The sequence below is a fragment of the Gadus macrocephalus genome, chromosome 15, assembly GCF_031168955.1.
Source record: "Gadus macrocephalus chromosome 15, ASM3116895v1".
NCBI lineage: Eukaryota > Metazoa > Chordata > Actinopteri > Gadiformes > Gadidae > Gadus > Gadus macrocephalus.
Genome location: NC_082396.1, coordinates 1,350,503 through 1,371,811, shown reverse-complemented (window position 1 = coordinate 1,371,811; position 21,309 = coordinate 1,350,503). Strand labels below are relative to the sequence as shown.

Below are 21,309 nucleotides of genomic sequence, written 5' to 3'. Positions count from 1 at the left end.
CAATTATAGACACATATTAGACAAAAGTACATACTTATTGTGTTTGCTTCAAAGAACATTTGCTTAGCAGCTATAATATGTCAAGAGGAAACTAAAATTATGACAATATCAATTACTGGTATATTGTTTTTTTCTTTAGTTGTGTGGTTTATTATTTAATTACATTGAGGTGCCCTGAGAAATTCAGCCTAATTATTGGATATGAAGCTTTAAAACGGCATTGGATGAATACCCTATTTGGTACTGTCAAAGTTTGTTAGCTGTAGCAAGGCTATTGACGCATAATTTATGGATTTCTAATTAGAAGGTTTAATTAAACCAATAGGGTTTTTTTAAGTTTTCTTTTTAGGTGTACAGTTTCAGCAGAACCAAATCACTCATTCATTATAATAACTGACACCACATGAAAGAAATGAAGTCGGAGAAAACAAAGAGCATTGAAGCTAACGAAGTGCATTACACACTTATTAAATCCATTCCCACTTCCCCTCATGGACCTGTCCGAAAAACACATTTAAATTGTCATTGTACTCCAAGGTAGAATATGTGGACTCTTTTTCTCGTGTTAACTTTGAAGTTAGCTGGGGAGAAAACGTATAGGTAGAGTGGGAGGCATCAAATAATCAGTAACTTCAAAACGCATGCTAACCACTTAGCACTCCCAGAGCTAATGTCCTGGAGACATTCAGGATGGAAATTATTCAAACTCATTTAGAGGCGGCAAATTGGTCTAAGTTCAATCAGAAAACAGGCTGACACCGAACAAGAAGTGCAGCCTAATTATACTTGTTTGTCAAATGAAAATTTCATTTGGGCCGAAATGAAACCTCCGAGCAACTTCTTTTAAGGTGAGCTCCTAGTTGTATTATCAGCTAAATGCAGTAAAATCCATAATCATGTGATGATAATGAAAATGGAGCCAATGTTAACATTCAGGCTTCCATTGCCCCGGGCTACTGGTGATAAAAATTAAGTACCATAGTCCTCTGCCAGCCATTCTGACACCCGGGCTGGTCTTTAGCCTCTTAGATGCGTTTTTGCATTTTAAAAACTTTATCAAAGCACTGTTGCAATGTGGAAAATGTCAACGTGAAATGCACTGAAGGCAAATTGGAATTTCATTAATAGTGAAATTATTGCTTTTGACTGATGTATTACTATGCTTGTTAAGAGCCGGGGAGTGGAACGCTGCCTGTCTGGTCCGGCTGTTTGCTGAAAGTTACCAATCGGCTCACTGCAAGGAAGTGGAATTCATAAGTAAGTGGGGAATATCTGTTTATAAACAGTTATAGATTCTGCACGGGCACTATCTTTCTCATTTGAAATCAAAGCAATAGAGGATATATACGTCCTTGTAGTATGAAAGATGTACATAAAAGCTATTTTTTGTGTATTATTAGTCTATAAAACATTATAAGCACCTGAGTGTTATATCGTCCCTTGATTAAATGAGAGGCTACTTTTCATCTGAATAGCAGTTTTTTAAATATCAAGAATTTATATTGATTATAATTTTAGCTAATGGGAACTAGTTAACAAAACCTGCTAACAAAAACCACAACAACTACAACAAGAGCAGCAATCAGGCTTTAGACACAGGACTTCAGACCTACGGATATCAATAAGGTATCAGTTTATTTGAACCTGCGCTCATTCATGAGCCTAGTAGTTTATTGATTCACCATGTAAGAGTCAGTGCTGTAACCGATTCAGTTGAGAATTGTTGTGACACCAGGAGATTTCGGAGGGCTATTCCTGTGGGGGCGTGGGGTAATTCACTGACTGCAAGTACACGAAAATGGTTAATTCAATTACGTTTTCTTGCAGTATATAGTATAAGTTAATGTTGAACATTACCTGTACCGGCCTACTGGTTCACAGCAAAACAATCATATTTTTCTAAAGCTTTAAATATAATTGTTTATCAGTCAAATGTGTGTCGAAGGGCTTTAATTTGCAGATGTATAAGGACTTTTATCTTAATCGTTAAGAATTTGGATACCATGAGCCTAGGTGGTCTCTTGCTTTTGTAGTCTTTTTTGGAGCATAATTTCAACGTGTATAGTTATAAAATATATTCAAATGTCTGAGATACAACATGCAGTAGATAAGTAGGTCTTCGTTGGATGGGAATTACTGTGTTTTAATTGGATTTAAGAATGGTAGTGAGTTTGTTGAAGTGATATTTTGCAGCGCAATTACAGAATGTTGTAAATAATTATTCACCAGAGTTTAATAATTATTCACCGAATGGAGAACACCCAGGTTCGGCCACAAGTAAAAGCCCTCTTCCTTATTGTGACTGAACCATTTAGATTGTCCAATTAGGACCCAAAGAGCTGCGCATGGGTAGAATGAGCTAGCAAGAAAACCACAGGACCAGGTTTTATTGTCTGGACTTCCACTAATGGTGTGAGTGTATTCAACAACATGTAGGTGTTTGCCTTGTCCGGCAAGTTGCAAGAAAGAAAAGAAAATAAAATCCAATTATAGTCCCCTTAATGTGTAAAGGTCAATCCCCATCCGTCAAAAGCACCTCTAACTATTACCTTTCTTGAGATTTGTAGTTTCAAACCAACGTGTATGCAACCGTACACATTTAATTGCACATTAAGTCCCTCACTTCCTATTGGGTATTATTTTCTGCCAGTGTACTACCCATGGATGTATAAGTACTACATGAATGCATAATAAGTACTACTTCCTACTGTCTAGTACAAGAAGGCTAACAACTCATTGGTCTTCCAATCTTATTTTATTTTGATGGTTTCATTTGCGTTCTGAGAAACCAATTACCAAAATGAAACGCTATTAACAGTCAATATTTTACCACGTAAAGTCCTCATCACAAGCAGCTTTATTCTTTTAGTGACACTTTAAATCCTAATGAGCTCACATTTTTTTTAAGCAGTCTCTTTGTTAAACGTAGAGTAGAAAAGTCTGCCTTATTTTGGGAAGAAAGAAATCCTAGTTAATTATTAAGATCATCAGAGTTTTGACTTCACATTTTTGGGTCGTTTTCCTTGGTTATATTAAAGCAGTAAGGCACTAAAGGAAACACTTCATGAGGATTTTAAAACTGTTAAGAGCCTCTTAAACTAAATGTGAGCGTGTCCTAGGATTTTAATGAAAATGAATGGAACAGAAAGAATGATTGCGAGCTTTTGCTTCATTTTGTAATAGGATTGCATTTGAGCTGTTGAATGCAATATGACCACATTGCTTTGTCTGGCCATAGTTTTCAGTTGGTCAATAACGACAAACTGGTTTGAATTGGTGCTTTGTCCATCATGTCTACTAGACACGCAAACTGTATCTATCCCTCTTGTGGCATATAAGGTAGGCCTACTGTTTGTAATTTATAATACTAATATAATATTATGTGCTTCAGGTGAGCTCATGGTAGATACAACAAACTATTAAATATAAATTCTCTAAATGAATGTTTCAGCCTCAACTTCTTGATATCAGCATAGTAACCAGTCAGTTAAATTCTGTACTTCTATAGATCAATACACTTGACTTTGACATAAATGTCTGAAAGTAATTCAGAGTGAAACGGCCCCCATAACCCATCACGTGTCTAATTAAAATCAAGATGCATTTAGACATTAAAGACAAGTCAGATATCTGCCACCTGGTATACCAGCATTAGGCTTTGTATAATTTAAAGGACTTTCAAATCACACAATGTTGTCACACTTCTCATCTAGTTTAATGACACTATTAATTGGATTTGTAATGATGTTTTAAGCAAACTTATTTCCACACACATCTCCCAGGAAATGGCCTCTGTGATAACAATAAGCGGCGCATGCTTGGCATCCTGTTAGCAGCAGCCGAGGAACATTTGCAGTGAAGCTCTGACCTCTGGTGGTTATATTCAGAAGTGCATCTAAAAAAGTTGTTGACCGTTTTGGCAAGTGTGCTATCCAGAGGCAAGCTTTGCAGTGATTTGTCAAATTTGACAAAAGTTTCTGATAGTCACATAAATAATGTTTGATTGTATTAGTATCTTGCAAACACAAGCCTTCAAAGCTGTACTTTTTCACTCCATGAAGTATGTAGGCTAATAACACACACACACAGCATGACACCAAAGAACATAAAGGAAAATGAAGGAACCATAAGCTTCTCACGAAAGACCCCCAAATCAAAGTTGACAACAAAGCTCAAAATAATTCTGCAAATATATGAAATAAGTAAATAGTTCATCATTAATTAGTTAATAATTATTAAACAGTAATGAATTATTCTAAATGTTAAAAAATAGACAGAAGGATTGTAATTTTAAATAAGTTGTGAAAGTTATTGATGGTTTGTTTTGCAAAAAAAAGCAAAAAATATTATTTCCCTATAGTTAACCACTACATATGTTACCTAATCTATAATGACAAACCTGGAAAATCTTTTCAAATCTTTTTCGTTTAATTTACAGACAATTTATAATATTAAAAGTTCTTAATTTATAATAACAAGTATTAATACTTATAAATGATAATAAGTTTCATTAAAAGTCTGCAGTTTTCTAGCGAGGGCACATGCTGTTGCAACATGTGCTCCTCTGTAGCGAGAAGTTAAGTGGAACTTTCCAAACTAGCACTGGTTCCGAATTATCTGATGAATCTATCCCTCACTCCAATGAATCCTAATGGATCAGGAATCTCTCACATTTACCCAACAATGAGGGTATGGTGAGCAAACTTTCTCTCCAGGATGAAACTATTATCTCCAACTAGACATGCACAGGGTGCCAGTTTAATAAATAAAGATAGGGTTATCTGTTGGCCGGTGTGATTGCTGCAGCCAAAGCTGCATCCAAAATGAGTGTCTTATCGTGTTGAAGGGTTTTCAGCTCAGCAGAGACAGTACAAGAAAGCAAAAAATCATCTTTAAATACTAGTTAAAGATTGTGGTTCGATAAGTTGTTCCAAAACTGTTGTGATCAATGAAGCATTGCATTTAAGATATTGCCTATTTAGATACAAAGGATTAGGCCTAATGGAACTGCCCCTTTATCAACAAGGTAATGACTTGTTTAAACTGTACATGATTATGCTTTCATATACAGTGTTTATGCTTAATGTAGCCTTAATTTCCACAGACTATATATAAATCTATTATTTGTAGAAATTATAAAATATCTGAACCATATTAGATGTCATACCTCCAACACAATTATTAAATAATCTCAACGATAAATAGGCCTTCATCTTTTGAATGCTCTTCATTGAAAGCTCATCTCCTTCCTTTCAGCTAATATATACATCGTTCCATTATTTAAAAAAATAGCTGCAATCCATTACAAAGCATTTGTGGAATCAACACCTGGATGTATCATCATCGGCCAAATAGCTGAAACGGCTTCCTTAAGAGGCAGATTAATCTGTGTGCCACTTGCTACTGAGTGCGTAAACACCCAGCCTCGTTGCCTGAAAGCCTCTGAATTGAAACCTTCTTTGCTCCCGAACCACAAAGCCGATCAGATGGTCGCCACCATAGAGGAGAATGTCAGCCGTATTTTCCTCTTTGCCAGTCGACACGATGCTTGTTTAATAGTAATTGGAATCTTATCCCGCTGTTTGCTCATCATTTCCCTCGCCTAGTTATTCCACACCTAAACTCCATTTAAGTTTTTTAATAACATTTTAGAATAGTTCCCATTCAGGTAAACAGAATCTGATTACCTTGATGGATTGAAAATGTATGTCTGATGGTGGTTTATTTGATTTATTTATTCAAGGGGCTTCAAATGGAACCACTTAAACTGAGGCAAACACCAGCACAGGAATATGATAATAGTTTAGGGAACAGGGCCGTTTTGATCTATATTGTCGGCTTGCGCAACACACTCTGCCTATGGCGGAGGGCAGTGAAGGGAAAGGCTGTTGGATGCATGCGAGATTATTTGTGGTGATTCTAAAAGAAAAATAAATTCAATGAAAAAAATTTAATTGCCGTATCATATGAAGTGTTGGTTTAAGACTGTTCAAATATTGCTCTCTCTCTCTCTCTCTTGACATCCAGGTAACGTCTAGCGTCTCACAAAGGGCTCCCGGGGGCTCCATTCGACCGGGGATATTGGTGGGGGGGAAATACAACAATACCCGTGCACCCCGCGCCAGACGCCGAAGAGCAGGAGTCCAGAACTACTCTGTGGTAGTTTTAGATTTCCCTCCCTCCATAAGCCTCTCATTGTGTTGGGGGAGCCGCTTTGCACAAGGGCCGGCCAGCTGCTTACAAAATAAGGTTATAGTGTTTCCCTATCAACTGTAAATTTCAATAATTTGTCAGCAGGGCCTCTCACTGTCACTTTTTATCATATTATCAATGACCACTCAATTTTCCTCCGCACTCGGCCTCGAATGCCGACCCCAGGCCCATTACAGCCCTGTAATGAAGTGCAATGGAGTGGTAATTGGTGCACATTATACCAGATCAGGTAACATTAGACTTATTTTCTTATCACAATGAGGCTGGCCGGTGACTCCCAATGAGAAACCAAACACAGTTCCTTTTCTTATGCAGGCTATCATCCAAATAACATTTCAGCCTGGGAGCCCCTTCGCCGCTCGCAGTTTACCATTTCATGGTGGCTCTCTGTTTCCCCCCCCCCTGATCTTTGCTTTGTATTTTCTCGATTTCCTCCTCGGGGTAAAAAAAATAAAAGTCCCCCAAAATGTCCTCGGCGGAGATATGAGCGGACGGTTTCCTGGGGAAAGTACAGTAAGGTAGCCGGGTAACGGGAGCGTACCGGCGGTAACCTGAGAGGTACAGTACCCTGCTGTTTTCTTCTGACTCCCTCTTGTGTGGAGCTGTTATTACCACTATAGAGCAGAGAGTGGAGACCGGCCTTCAGCCTCTCCTCCAGACTATGGGCCAATCCCATTTCTACCCCTTACCCCTTCCCCTTACCCCCCCCCCCCCTTGTTTTGAAGGGGTAAGGGGAAGGGGTAAGGGGTAGAAATGGGATTAGGCCTCTAGGTGCTGCCAGGCTGTCTGGGACCGGCGCACTATCCCTTGGGAAGAGGAGAGACATATTTCACGCTGAGAGGGTAGAAGCAGACTCCACCACACATTTATTGAATATAACCTGCATTGTGGAAATCAAGTCAATATGGATTCTCACTCCTTCCAAATCATGACATTTACTTTAGTATCAACTGCTGGAGGGTTTCACCTTATAGTATGAATTTAATAAATGAGCTATATTAGAATATTATTTATTTATTTATATTGGGTACAAAAGTGCCTCCGCGAGACTCGGGTTTTGTCGACGGATATTTAGCAAAACATTCAGGGCATGTGAACATACTTGCAATACTTAAGAAATGAAGCATCCCTTGAATGGAGTGCAATGGAGTGCAATAAGGGTAACGATGTCCGCCTCTAGTGCCAGAGGGCCGCAGTCTGACCGCAGTTATCTCACGGCGACGGAGACCAAAGAAGAAAGGCCTTATTCCCACGTGTTAGGTGATGATTCAGGAGCGCTCAGCTCTGGGCTTTCCTCTCTGCGTAACCCCGTGGCTCAGGCGTCTTCGTCGTGGCTGGGCTGGGCTGGGTGGGGGGTCGGCTTCGGCTACGGCTTCTTTTGTGGCTGGAGAGAAACCTGAAGAGCGCGCTGTACAGCGTCCCACTCCATCACGCTGGGGTCAGGCCCTGTGGCGCACACACACACACACACACACACACACACACACACTCAGACATACATGCACACACACTCGCGAACACATACTGATACACGCACGCACACAAACACGCACAGACAAACTCAGTCACATGCACGCACATGAACACACTCATGCAAAGAAACACACACAATCCAAGACACACGCACATGCATACAAAAACACACATGCATGCAGAACAAATGCAAACACACGTGCGCACGGACACAAAAACACCCACACACACAGCCGGACTACAAGGCAGGATATTGGATAACAAGGTTAAAATATAGGAGCAAACTATTCTCTTATTAAACTCAGACTGTGGGGATTTGACTTGAGCCACCTAATAGATAGTGGTTTCAAGGGAGCCCCAACAAAAGGTAACCGCCCGGTCATGCTTATAGTAGCTAATGGTGGACTTAGAAGAAATTAGGGGATTCTTTTTTTGGCAGGAAATTGTGCTTAAAGACGGGTCATGGATCACTCTGCGCTTCACAGAGCGTTTCAGAAGTCGGAACGTGAACTTTTGTTGTTACCAGAACAGGGCCCACGGTGGACTGAGGCTAAAGCGGGCCGAAGGGGGGGAAAATGAAACACTTATTTGACTGTAAGTGATTTTAGTAGAAATATAATAATTCAAAGTCTGTGGACTCCCCGTGATATTGGAACCATGAAATATCTGAATCCAAAGACTCGCCCATAGGGACCTCATAGGGCAATGTCCCAACATCAGCTGCATATAAAGTTAGAGATAACTCACATGTGTTGGAAGCTCTCCTGGAGAACTGTGACACCAATCCTCAACAAGAAACAGGTCTTAAATAGCCCCCTCTCCCTCCCTAATGACTGGTTCTCTTTTAATCTCATTTAAACTCTGTCATTAAAATGATATTTGTCATCAGAGGGCCATTTCTGATGCTTTGTGTGACCAGCGAGAGGTCACTTGAACATGAGTTCTAGTGACGTGATGTTATAGTGGCACTGTTTGATACTACCAGTCGGGGTCCTTTCTGTCAGGCGATGTTCACCCTTGGTTTGAACATTTGTGGTGTTTTGGTCATAAATACAAACCTATGAACTGAATCCAGTAATAATCATTGCCAATCGCCACATATGATTATTTTGATAATCCTGAACCAACAACCTTTTTTTTGAGATTGTGAATCAAAATGTGTTTTTGCAAGGTATTTATACATTAAAATGCTAAATGTTTCACAGTGCACATTACTGGTGGGAGATGGTCAAAGCTGACAAATTATTCAAATTCTGCTGCGATAGTTCAGAATAAACAGTTAAATACACATAATAGGCAGTTTTTGTCTCGGTTTACCGTACTAATTGCCTTAAATGGACTGGGGAAACCCTGTTAGCCTACTTGGCATTTGGCCAAGTAGTGGTATCAATACAATCATGCAACTTCATAGCTAGATATAAATTCTGACGATTTTAAGCATTTATTACCGGCCACCCCTAGGCTGGACTTGCTTAAACACACAGTCCTAGACCAAGGCTTGCTCTGTTTATTGCCGTGTTTATTTTTCAACTGAGGGGGACAAATTCAGCGCTCGTCCATTTTTTAATTGATTGCATGCTGCCCTCTAGTGGTATGATATGTAAAGTGTCCGTTGCTATTTGGAACAGGTGCCAGAGGTCACAGGAGGTTACACAATTATAGAGAGGAAGGCCTGCAATTATAGTTACATTACAATTGATAATTGTCCACGATTGTGTCATGAGTAAACAATCTAAATAATACAGTTTTTTCCTATCGTTTTAGGCAATTTACCTAAACCATGTTCACATTCCCTAAACACTTCACACAGTGAGCATACCAGTAGACCATGTGAACCAAACTGTGGTTACTTGCCCCTATGCTAAGATACAAATGCTGGCAATGACGCCTTCTTCCAAATTTCATGGATACCTGCCCCAGTCAATGTTCACTACCGGCAAAACGCTGTGGAACTACAGCATATTTTACCAATGTTTAGATACTCTGTTCAAAACAGTGAACTTTCTGTTCAAAACCTAACTTATCAGTAATTTAGATCACTGTAGATGGAAAGATGCTGCATTTGGACAGACAAATGAAGTTACATGTTTGAATAAGAAAAAATATTTAGTTTATAGTTTATTTATTTTATTTTACAGTAATTTAGATTTTTTTCCCCCTGTGCACCATAGTTCTTGGTGAATTGGCATGGAATTACTTTTTTTACGTAAAAGCAACACTACATACAATGATCTGTACAAAACACAGAGGATACGTTTTGCAATGCAAAACACCTGGTGGTCATTTCAGCTAAAGACCTACTCAGCTAAAGACCTACTCAGGTGTTTTACATGTAATTTGTGCCTCGTTGAAAAAGAGTTAGAAAAAATGTGTTTGTTAGAACACATTTTTTGACTTTGTAATGTATTTTCTGTTTTGTGTAACACTTGCACTGTGACAAAATCTCCAAAAAGTAAAGCACAGTGAAAAAAACTGTTGTGTTTGTGATTTGTTTCTGGATCATATATTACGTACTTACTGTATGTAATTTGCATTACAAAAACTGAAAATTGTTATTCTCAGTTTCTCATAAAACACTTTACTTTACTGTAATTTACTGTATTTACAATTACAGTACATTTACCACACTCAATTGTGACATCTTTTGTGGGAGGTAAACCGACATATGAACACTGTCAGCAGATACTTGGCTTGGATTGTCATACTGTAATATTACAAACTTTATTACTGTAGTCCAAAGAAGTGTTTGTCTGTGTTTTTTCTCTTTTTTTCAATGCAACACTACAGGAAATCTATGCCAAACTGGAGGACACAGCAACATTTTATATATGCAATTGGCAATGCTTCAAGATGTTAGTGTTTTTTAGGTCATAGTGTTCTGAGAGGAAACATGTGTTAAGTTATGGCAGCATTGTTTGTGGTGTGGTTGTTGTAGTGCATTTTGCACCAAAGGTTAACAGATATGCAGAGGTGTGTGTCTCTAAAGCCCACTGTGTTAAGTGATAGGGAAAAGTGACCATAGTATGGGTACATGACCGAAAACGATAGGAAAAAACTGTAAATAAGACATGAGTGGTCTGTGTTTACATGCCTGCAAATGTAAGAACCTATTTTCACTTATTAAGGAAATGAAAGAGAACATGCATTGTACATACGCAAAACGTGGCGTGTGTGTGTGTGTGTGTTTGTGTGCGTGCGTGTGCGCGCGCGCGTGTGTGTATGCGTGTGTGTGTGTGTGTGTGTGTGTCTGTGTGTCTGTGTGTGTGTGTGTGTGTGTGTGTGCGTGCCAGAGAGGTCAGAGAATGGACGAGCCAGCATGCTTCAGGTGTAATACAAACACTGTGCTTGAGGACGGCCTTGTGGGCTGTACTTTCACAGCTTTTCAGGAAGTGGTGCAGGGTATACTCTTGATGAGGAAACTGGTGCTATTTATATGACAGAGCTCATTGGCGTGAACGTTGTCCGCTGAAGCACATCGCCGGGTGCTAGTCCACCAGAGACAGAGCTGCCGCCGCAGAGGACCAGCGTCTCGCGGGGACTTCAGACACGAAGGCCACACTGCTCAGCGATGGAGGCCACCTCAGGTTTGGAACTTCGAGAATGACACCTTTACTCAAATGATTTACTTTGAAGTACAATTTCCTGATGCTTAAACCGTGACACATGGAACATTTGAGCAAACGATGACACGGAAAAACAACCCAATGAAATGTTTTTTAGGTTTCGACGTTTTGAGTGTGAAGTGAATGTGTGCCATTCGGTTTGGGGAATAATGGTGCTAGCTGTTTCACCAGCTGCGGGAGCGTAACACAGCTAAACTGAAAGAGGAAGTGAGCATGGTCTTCCTGTATGGTTCAATCACCCGAAACCACCAGGAGACCATTGTCCAGAACCCAATGAACGGCCCTCGGATCCACTGGATCTGGGTCCTTTCCCAGTATGGAGTAGGAGGGGGTGACTCCGACCTGATTAAACAGTGTAATGAGTCAAACCAAATCACCCAGAGTAGTGTTGACACAGTGTGAAGTTTGCCCAGTTTTTCCTCTTTTTTTTCTTCTGGTCTTTTTGTGGCGGGGGACCGAGAGAGGCTGTGCTCGCCGTGGCACGGAGAGCGGCCATTCATTCTGCCACCGCACTCGTCTCGACATCCCGTAGCACGGGCAAGGACTGACGGTGTGACTGTGGAACGGTTCCATCGCAAACATCACATGGCCGTCACATCACCGGTGGCCACGGGGCGATGTGTCACCAGTGGGATGTCATCGTCGGTGTCATGTCCTGGACTATTGACCCGCGTCGGCGGGTGTTAAACATTAGTCAGTGCTGATGGTAATAACTTCCTCTGCTCCTCCGGCAGACTCGCCCCCTGCCGGCTGCGAGCTGTTGATCCTGCACACGCCCGAGGCCCAGGAGTGGGCCGAGTACTTGGACGCCATCCTCAGGTCCATGGCGGCGTTCCGCGACGGCGCCATCCGGTCCTACGCCGTCTCGCCGGGGGACCGTCCCGCCGGCTACGACCTGGAGCGCTTCCACCGGAGCCAGTGCGTGGTGCTGCTGCTGACCGCCGCCCTGCTGGACCTGCTGGGGGACGAGGACCTGCTCTGGGCCCTGGAGCGCCTCCTGCAGCCCCCCCGCCGCGTGGTGGTGCTGCTGTGCGGCGTGGCCGAGGAGCTGGTGCCCGAGGGGAGCTTCCTCCACTGGGAGGACTGGAGCAAGCTGCACAGCGACGACGAGCCCGCCGTCTACATCCAGACCGTCCTGGCGGCCATGGAGGACGGTAGGCAGGCGCTGGGACCCAGGGAGGGTGTAGTGTGTGTGTAGTGGGTGTGTAGTGGGTGTGTGTGTGTGTGTGTGTGTGTGTGTGTGTGTGTGTGTGTGTGTGTGTGTGTGTGTGTGTGTGTGTGTGTGTGTGTGTGTGTGTGTGTGTGTGTGTGTGTGTGTGTCTGTGTGTGTGTGTGTGTCCGTGTGTCTGTGTGTGTGTGTGTGTGTGTGTGTGTGTGTGTGTGTGTGTGTGTGTGTGTGTGTGTGTGTGTGTGTGTGTGTGTGTGTGTGTGTGTGTGTGTGTGTGTGTGTGTGTGTGTGTGTGTGTGTGCGTGCGTGCATGAACGTTTCTCTATGAGTGTCATGTGTGTGTGTCTGAAGGGGATATTAACCAGTAACCACAGTCACTGTTACTTCAAAGACCAACAAGAAGAGGTCTACGGTGAGAGGGAGGCAACAACAGAAGCATCCGACGAGGTGTGCGCTCAGACCGCCAGCGAGGTCGCAGAGGAGACTGAAGCTGAGGAGTATCTGTCAGCAGAAGAAGGAGAACCAGTACCAGAACCAGAACCAGAACCAGAACCTGAAGAAGAACCAGAACCAGACCTCATAGTGGACCCGAGCCCCGGGGATTCTGCGCAGCCGGATGAGAGCTCGGTCGTGTGCTCCACGTGCCTCACCGTCCAGCCAAACAGGATTCCTTGTGGGGTGAGATAACAGTCGGTTTCAATTGCTGATAATCATCACACACAGATCTGTGACCTGCCATGGGGTTGCAGTGCGCAGTTGTTACCTGATTTCAGTTTCCTTGGGTTCTGCCTGCTAGTTTCTCTGTCCAAAGTTTGTATGGGTTGGTGCCTGTTTCAGCCAATCGAGTGTGTATGTGAGTCTATGATTTATTGGCATCCCTGTCCTGGTTTTCACATGCTTTACCCTGACTCCCTGAATGGGAATACCATGTAGGAATGGATTGATGGTTGGTTGGATAGTGTAATGGAAATAATAAGAGTATTAAATGTGATAAAGATCTAGCCATAGTAAGTTGTTTACTATCCACCTACACCTTATCATTTAAGTGTGGTTAGCTTATCAGAAACATTGCAGTTTGTAAAAGAAAAACAAGCTTCGTCAAACTCTCGAAATAAACGCAATCTACACAGCTCATTTATAAACCAGCACCAGTCAAAATGATCGTAGCATATCGTTTTAAATAAAGTTTTGTATAAAAGCGTCTGCTTAATGATAAACCACACTGTTCCTTTACTAATTATGTTTTAACAAGACTGTAAAAATCTATTTTCCCAGGAGCGGACAACTCTGTACATCATTCTACTGCATAAATTGGACATTGAAACGAAGATCGAGGTGGTGTTCTCTTCTGAGCATGGATCTCCACAGCATGTTGCAGCGACCATAGTGAATGAATACACATTAAGTGTTATAGCACCTGGTAGGTAGCCTATATATAAATGGCCTGGAGTATTTCAGATGCTTTGTGTTTCTGTAATGCTCCATGTTTTTTGTGTTTTCGTTATGCACAGATATGCCTCCTGGAGAAGTATCGCTTTCTTTGCTCGCGAACCATTCTTCTGTCAGTTTGACGACTGTAACATACTACACCTACATGGACGCGGTCAGTCGTCACCTGAATAATGCGACTTCTCCAATTGAGTTCATCTGCCAGGTAAGAGTCTACCGTAACAACATAAAATCCACATCAATATGCAAGCCGAAAAGAAGGTCAAAGACGCGTCAATACATTTGTATTTGCAGGCATTCAACATTACGTGCAATAAAACCGAATCAGTGGACAACATGCTCACTGACATGTTAAAATCCAGAATGCCATTGGGTGGACTTCAGCTCTTTGGAATCGAACAGGTGGAAACAGACAATATGTCAACATGTGAGTACGGGACTATTTCAAAGCCGATTCAAAATCCTCAGACTAAAAGCTTATTGTCATGCTTGCAGTCATCGACTAAAATATCAAAGAAGACGTTGCTGAAAAGACTGACCAGAGACGGGGCTGTGCCTGGGTTTTGATCGTCAGTGTTTGATTACTCTTTAAACAAGCGGTAGCCTCGAGTGAGATGTGAAACCCATGCACTCTCATTTACCCTTTCCTCGCCCCTCAGACCAGCGGAACGAAGACCTTCCCACACTTCTCCATTTTGCCGCCAAGTACGGCCTGAGGAAGCTGACCACGACTCTCCTTCATTGTCCCGGAGCGCTGCAGGCCATCAGTGTCATGAACAGGCATGGGGAATATCCCAACAAGCTAGCGGATCGCAGCGGCTTCACCGATCTCCGGCGGTTCATGGACGAGTTTGTGGTACGTTTTTGACACAAAACCGGGGTGGTATCACGGTGTCAATGTTCTCTAACATCACAGCATCCAGTGTTCCTCAAACCACGGGTCGGGACCCGAGATGTGTTGCGAGCCATTTGGAAGTGAGCCTCTGTCTGACAACGCACAGAAACGCACAGAACACTCTGAGCCCTCTCTGGAGATCCTTTCGAACAAAGGGATCACCAATTCCGGTATGCTCAGGGTTCTCTGAAACAGTGAACTGATTCTTTGTTATAACGAAAGTATCAGTTCACAGAGATACGAAAAGTGCATGAACCCGGCCTGCTCTAGGCCAAAACGTAACTCGAGCGAAGAGCGTTATTTGTATCACCCCTTTCATCAATTAAGTCAAGTCTAGCTTTTGGGTTTTTCTATTACATATTACATAGATATTACATAGAAATGAATCTTTTGCATTTATTCATTTCCGTTTCTTTGTTCATTTATTCAGCAGACAGCAGACACGGTCAGTTCTGACCCACAGGACGACGACAGCAGTGGAGTATATATGCTGATGGCTCCCGGCTCAGAAGACATCCTCACGTGCTCGGAGCATACGGGGGAGATCTATGAGTCCATGCTGGACATTAACCCGGAATGTGCTGAAGACTTGTGTAAGCTCTCCTCTTGAACAACATGATGATGATGTTTGTGGTGATGATGACGATGATGATGATGATGATGATGAAGATGATGATGATGATGATGATGATGATGATAAAGGAGCAGGGTGTGTGTGTGTGTGTGTGTGTGTGTGTGTGTGTGTGTGTGTGTGTGTGTGTGTGTGTGTTACATTGAACATGGATGAACAGCATAACACTGATGACAAGCTGATGTCCCCCTCTAGACGAAGTGATGACCAAAGAGGACCAGAACCCGGAGGAGGCCATGCTCAGGACCTTCTTCCTAGGTAGTCCCCATGTTTAGTGCATCTTATCGGAACTCATGAGAACATCCAGATATTAAAGTTTGTGTTTCACAATGAATGTCAGAAAAACCCCAGCCAATCAAAAACAATTAACTAAGTGACGCTCTTCCTCTGATAAAAGAGAGAGCGTCAGCCTTCCCTGCAAATTCGTGTTAGTCTTTGAACATTTTGGGGACTGCACGTGGTTTGCCATGAGCTGAAACTCCCTCCCCCTTATGCTGATTGGTCCTTTTAATATGGACATTTTTGGGAGGGACTCTCAGTGGGCTGGAGACCAGACAGCTCTGCAGAGACAAACCGAATGTGAACTCTGAGATCAGGACGGTCTCACAGGGCTACATCGGATCACTGCTGGAGAAGACAATGTGATACTGTGTTGTATCCAACAGCAAAACAAGGGGCGGGCCAAAGGCGAGAGGAGTGGGAACACTGTGAGACCGAGGACACGAAGGACATCCGGCAGAACGACGCACCCCAACACAAGCAGGAGGAGAGGGAGGAGAAGGAGGAGGAGGAGGAGGATCTGGAGCAGGAGCAATACAATTTAGAGGATGGCCCCCTATACAACACCTTTCAAGAGGATATCTACCATATGGTCGACGACACCGCGACCTATCACATCAGAGCAATCAATCGACCGCCAGCCCCCATGCCCCGACCTGAAAGCTCAGTGTCACTGGACAACAAGCCTTACATCACCAGAGGTCGGGCTCAACGTTCTCCGTGCCCACTATAGTTTCATCCGATATTCACTGTGAGTGTCCGACCTTAAGCTCCCCTTCTTTTCCTCCCACAGTGTTCTCTGATCACCAAATCACTCCCCCAACGAGACCAACGAGGAGAGAGAGACCTGCAGGTAAATATGAACAGAGTCACATCAATAAATCTGGGTGAGGTACGTTAACTATCCTTCTCTGGATATAATCGATGGCGTCCGTAGACATATGGAGGTCCGTCCAGATACCTTCCGTGCAATGGCACAGAGTCTAGTGCTGGTGTGAGTGACACTTAACGCTGGGCTCCTCATTTTCCCTCGTAGCTGAGCCAGGGACGCATGCTCCGTGCTCCTCTGCTACTTTTGATGCGTACAGTGGAATGAAGACCCCGGGCCAGAGGCAGCTCATCGCCCTGCAGGAGAGGGTCAAGCTGGAGCTCATCAGCGTCAACGAGGCGGTCCAGGAGTTCAAGGCATGGCAGAGAGAGCACGAGCGCTCCAACTCCCTGCGGTGCCAGCAGGTATGGCGGACACACACAGAGCCACAGTACGAGGGCCGCAGCAGGGATTCTGGGGGCTCCAGTGGCGGTTCTAGGATTTTTCTGAAACAGGGGCCATTAAGGGGCCACATGCTACACTCAGGGGCCGTACCGGCCTTGCGCTGAGTTGTTGACGGGCGGGAGAAGGTTCTTCTCCTAAGTTGCATTGACACATTACTGCCGCCGATAGTTTGGGGGTGGAATTGCATGATCGTTGAATTCTCCGGTAGTTCAGCTCGTCAATTGATTGACGGAACAGGGGCACGTCAGGGGCCAATCAGATTTCAGCAGGGGCCAGGCCCCGTGTGGCCCCACCCCTAGAACCGCCACTGGGTGGCTATCTGCTGATCCGTACAGATATTGGTGGGGCTATACGTGATATCGCTGTTTTCTTCTTCTTTTTTTCCGTAGGAAAATTTAGATAAGCTACGTAGGAGCATCAACAGACGACACAAGGAGAGGAAAAAGACGGGCAAAAGGAATGTTGGTAAGCATGTTTCACCTTCAGATTTAGATTTTGATTCTGGCCTAGATTCTGATAGCACATAAGGCTCATGTTATTCTCTTCCTTTTCTTAAAGATCTCGAAATAACAGCCCCGATCCAGAGCCGTACCGACCCTGAGATCACCGCTGAATATTCTTTGTATGATTATTCCCCCCGGATGACTGCCCCGCCCCCCCCCGTGTCTCATTCAATTCAGAGAGGCAACTGGAAGACCGGGAGCACCTCCAGCACTTCGAGTGAGTCCAGCTGCTATCCTAAAGACACCTCATGGCTCGTCTTCTCTGAACTGCCTCATCAATCAGATGCTACTAAAAGTACAAGCCCTGTTCCTTCTCTTCGATGTCTCCCCCCCCCCCCGGCGGGTGCGTGTCGGTTCGGTGCGGCTTGGTGGAGTAGTGAGGGTGCGGTTCAGCGCAGCTCAGTTACAGCTCGCGTTCCCACCGCCGACAGTACCCTTATGGAGGGCGGGGTTTAAGCCGGAAGGCGATAGCCGCGGCCTCATGATCTCATAGCAGCCCGACACAGTCTAACCTACAAATAAATCGAAAGTAAAAGAAGAATGCGACACAATGAACAAAGAGCAGGAATGTAGGACGTAACGAAGGACGGCCCACGACATTTTCTTCAATAAACAAAGCTTTCGCCGTTGTCCAGAAATACCTTGCGGGTCATGTGTTTGTCTATCATTATCCCCCTGCCGCACGGAAGTGCGATCCTGTCGACCAATCAACGGACGGCGTGTGTAGCTCGAACTTGCCGGCACCCTCGCAGGCATCTCTGTACCCCAACGGAGGAGTACTGCGAGACGAGTGCGGCTCCATGCGGCTCAGACCGGATCTCGCCCACTTGTCACAGTGGAAACGCGTCCCGTGCCGCACCTTTGCGACCCGCACCCTCTGGTGGAAACGTGCCATAACGCCTCGTTTCCACCGAGCGGCACGCTTGGTTTGTATCGGCGTTTTCCAACGCCAAAAGTTGGGCAGGGTCCTATTTTCGGTACTCTTCCGTTGGGGTTCCAAGCGGTCTCACTGTGATCAAGGTCGATACAAACAGTTTAGACTAGACCTCTATGATAATGACAAACCCAACCTTTTAACGTTCCATTCGATCCACGTTGTTACAAGTGTTGTCTCCCTTCACAGGCACGGAGAGTAACAGACTCAGCACGCATAGCATCTTGAGCACCAGCAGCGGGACGGAACCAGACTTTGAGGTGAGTTTGGGTTGCTATGACTCCAATCAGCCAACCAGACCATATCTGTAGGCGGGATCACCGGGGGAGACCCCGGTTATTCGCTTTCTGATAGTGTTATAGAATGCATTTGGTTAGTTTGACAGCTAGTCGGTGACTGATGTGTGTGCGTTTCCGAACTGGCAACAATTTCCAGGCCAACATCTAAGAAGCAACATGACACGTACAGAGGCGTTGATGTAACAACCTAAACGCAATTTTATTTCAGTCAAATCTTAAAAAGTCAGAGCGAAACCAAAAACGGACACCCTGTGAGCGATTCATCGAGCATGGAGTCTTGAACGTTTCTCTTCCTCTTTCATGTTCGTTCTGGGGGGGGGGGGGTCTCCAGGACACCATGGACATCCTGCCGCCGCCGCCCCGCCCCCCACGGCCGCACCATGTGGTCACACGCGTCCCCTCGAGGAGCCCTCCACCCCCGCCTCACCTCCCTCCCCCGGTCCCACAGAGGTCAGTGTGGTTGAGTTCACACGAGAGCTCTCATTGGAGGCCGAACGTGACACCGACCGTCCACCGCGCTGCAACCTGATGCTGTCAGACCGTACAGCGGGGGCCGAAGTTCTTATTTTCATCAATCCAGCTTCCCATGTTGGGGGGGGGGGGGGGATTTCTCTTTTTTATACTGTTTGTGCTTCTCTTGGGTGAATTGATGCAGAGTAGGGAGATTCAAGAGTGACTTGGCTCGTGAGATAACATAAAATGATAAAAGAGGAAATGTTGACATGTTTTTTAGTTCAACAAGCTATAGGGGAGGAAACCAAAGTGTGATAGCGTGTGAAGAGATAAAAGCTTTTCGTTAAATTCACATGAGAGTGTTTGAGAACATTGGACGAGATAACCAAAATGTACATTTAACTGAGGAAGGAAGAATGAACATTAACTAATCATGCCTGTTTAATTCAAATGTAGTAAATATTGCACATCCCTAATGCTTTTGCATTTGTTTACGACGGTTGACTGAGTTTGTGGGTTATTTCTGGAGGGCTTTGAGGCTCCAATGAGCACAGATAAATAAATGTGGGCACCTGTCAGACATGACTTACGACGGAACAACATTTACCATCAGGATGCACCATCTGGGTACATACCCACTGCGAGACAGTGGAACATGATCATTTAAAAATTGAGGTAGTCATAATGATTTCATCATGGAATACAAAAATGGAATAGTCCGAAACATACGTACGATAAATTCCCTTATATATGTTACATAGTGCAGGCAGTGTGGTGTGTGTTTGATGCAGGATAGTAACGTGCTGGGTAGGCTACTAGCAGAAAGGCAGGTGTTTGAACCCCATGGTTTGTTTTTTTAGAAATCATCCAATCAGCCCCGTGCAAACACTACTCCCAAGTGAGAAACCCTGAACGACTGAAGACTCAAACCGTTCCAGAATCCAACAACGGTCAGCCTAATGACTTCCTCCACCCTCTTTGTTGTGCTCTTCCAGGAATCAGGAGCCCGTGATACATGAGCGCTACATATCCTGTCCAACGCGCGCCGTTCCCCGGCGGCCATCCGCTCCGCCTTTACCTCGCCGCCAGCGGTGATTCCAGTTCTCCTGTGTTATCGTCTGTGTTCTTTTTAATTGTGGTGCTGACTACAGTTTTTTTTTCTGCCGATATGCTTCGGTTTATACGGCGCTCATGGCGTTGACTGTCAGAGAGATGAGTTCATTTTTTTGTACATTTTATCCAATGGTGTGATCGTGGTGGTTCTTGATGGTTTGCTTTGATCGATAAGTTGTTGAGGGTTGGAAAAACTGTGATTTTGCACTTTGACGCGAGTGCTTTGGGATAAAGTACATGAATGTTGGACAGTGAGCAGTAAGTGCCACAAAAAACGCAATACTGCTGCAACAATATACTGTGTTGAATTTAAAAGATTTAAACGTTCGTAAATGTTTAAACTTGTTGTAGATGTAGGGTTTTTGATGAAAGTCAGTTATGAAACATGGATAATGTCATGACAAAGCCGATTCTAGAGAACAGACAATTAGCAGAACTGTGGTAGTGACGTAAGTGTCTAGTGCTTACTATTTCCCCATTACACTTTTTATGCCATTCATTTTTAGGAAGAGGCGAGTGCAGTCGTCTTGCACAAGGAATGATCTGAATGTACTATGTGGCCAACCGAATGAATGTTTATTGATAAATATCATTTGGGTTACGTAATGCATAGTTCGTAATAACTGCTTCCTCTGTTCCACAGCCGATCGACATCCTCTTTAAAGGCACCCAGTGCAACTTTCGAGGCTTAAAAATAAACATTCAATTTCTAGTCTTTTTTTACACGTAGTAAGTTTCAATAACTCCATACCATTACATACCGACATTCAAGCAGCAAAGATGAGACGTCGTTGTGTGGTGAGAACTGATAGAAAATCGATAACAACAACAATGCCGCCATTTTCTTTATTTTTTGTAACCTACAATAAATAAAGCAGGCTTCCAGTCAATGGAAAAATGGCTTCTCCCCACCGGCGATTGTTGTTGTTTACGATTTTCTATCAGTTCTCACCACACAACGACGTCTCATCTTTGCTCCTTGAATGTCGATATGTAATGGTAT

At 43.9% G+C, this 21,309-nt stretch overlaps 1 protein-coding gene and 1 long non-coding RNA gene across 3 annotated transcripts; one reads left to right on the top strand and one right to left on the bottom strand.

Moving 5' to 3' along the window:
• Nucleotides 1–9,826: 9,826 nt before the first annotated feature.
• LOC132473493 (uncharacterized) lies at nucleotides 9,827–10,752 on the bottom strand. Its single transcript, XR_009529417.1, has 2 exons — nucleotides 10,082–10,752; nucleotides 9,827–9,918 (listed from the first exon to the last, which is right to left on the bottom strand). It is a non-coding gene; the product is annotated as an uncharacterized LOC132473493 (long non-coding RNA).
• A 356-nt stretch (nucleotides 10,753–11,108) lies between these two features.
• pik3ap1 (phosphoinositide-3-kinase adaptor protein 1) lies at nucleotides 11,109–20,938 on the top strand. Of its 2 annotated transcripts, none has more exons than XM_060072695.1 (17): nucleotides 11,109–11,270; nucleotides 12,044–12,463; nucleotides 12,869–13,155; nucleotides 13,753–13,897; nucleotides 13,989–14,131; nucleotides 14,221–14,353; nucleotides 14,586–14,782; nucleotides 15,252–15,414; nucleotides 15,648–15,710; nucleotides 16,118–16,432; nucleotides 16,525–16,584; nucleotides 16,768–16,964; nucleotides 17,394–17,469; nucleotides 17,563–17,724; nucleotides 18,631–18,701; nucleotides 19,072–19,190; nucleotides 20,189–20,938. In XM_060072695.1, exons 1-17 carry the CDS (start codon nucleotides 11,255–11,257, stop codon nucleotides 20,286–20,288), a joined length of 2,667 nt encoding a protein of 888 aa, XP_059928678.1. In that variant the 5' UTR covers nucleotides 11,109–11,254; the 3' UTR covers nucleotides 20,289–20,938. The 2 variants fall into 2 exon arrangements, with proteins under 2 accessions (XP_059928678.1, XP_059928679.1); XM_060072696.1 differs by lacking the exon at nucleotides 11,109–11,270 and adding an exon at nucleotides 11,280–11,950.
• Nucleotides 20,939–21,309: the final 371 nt, after the last annotated feature.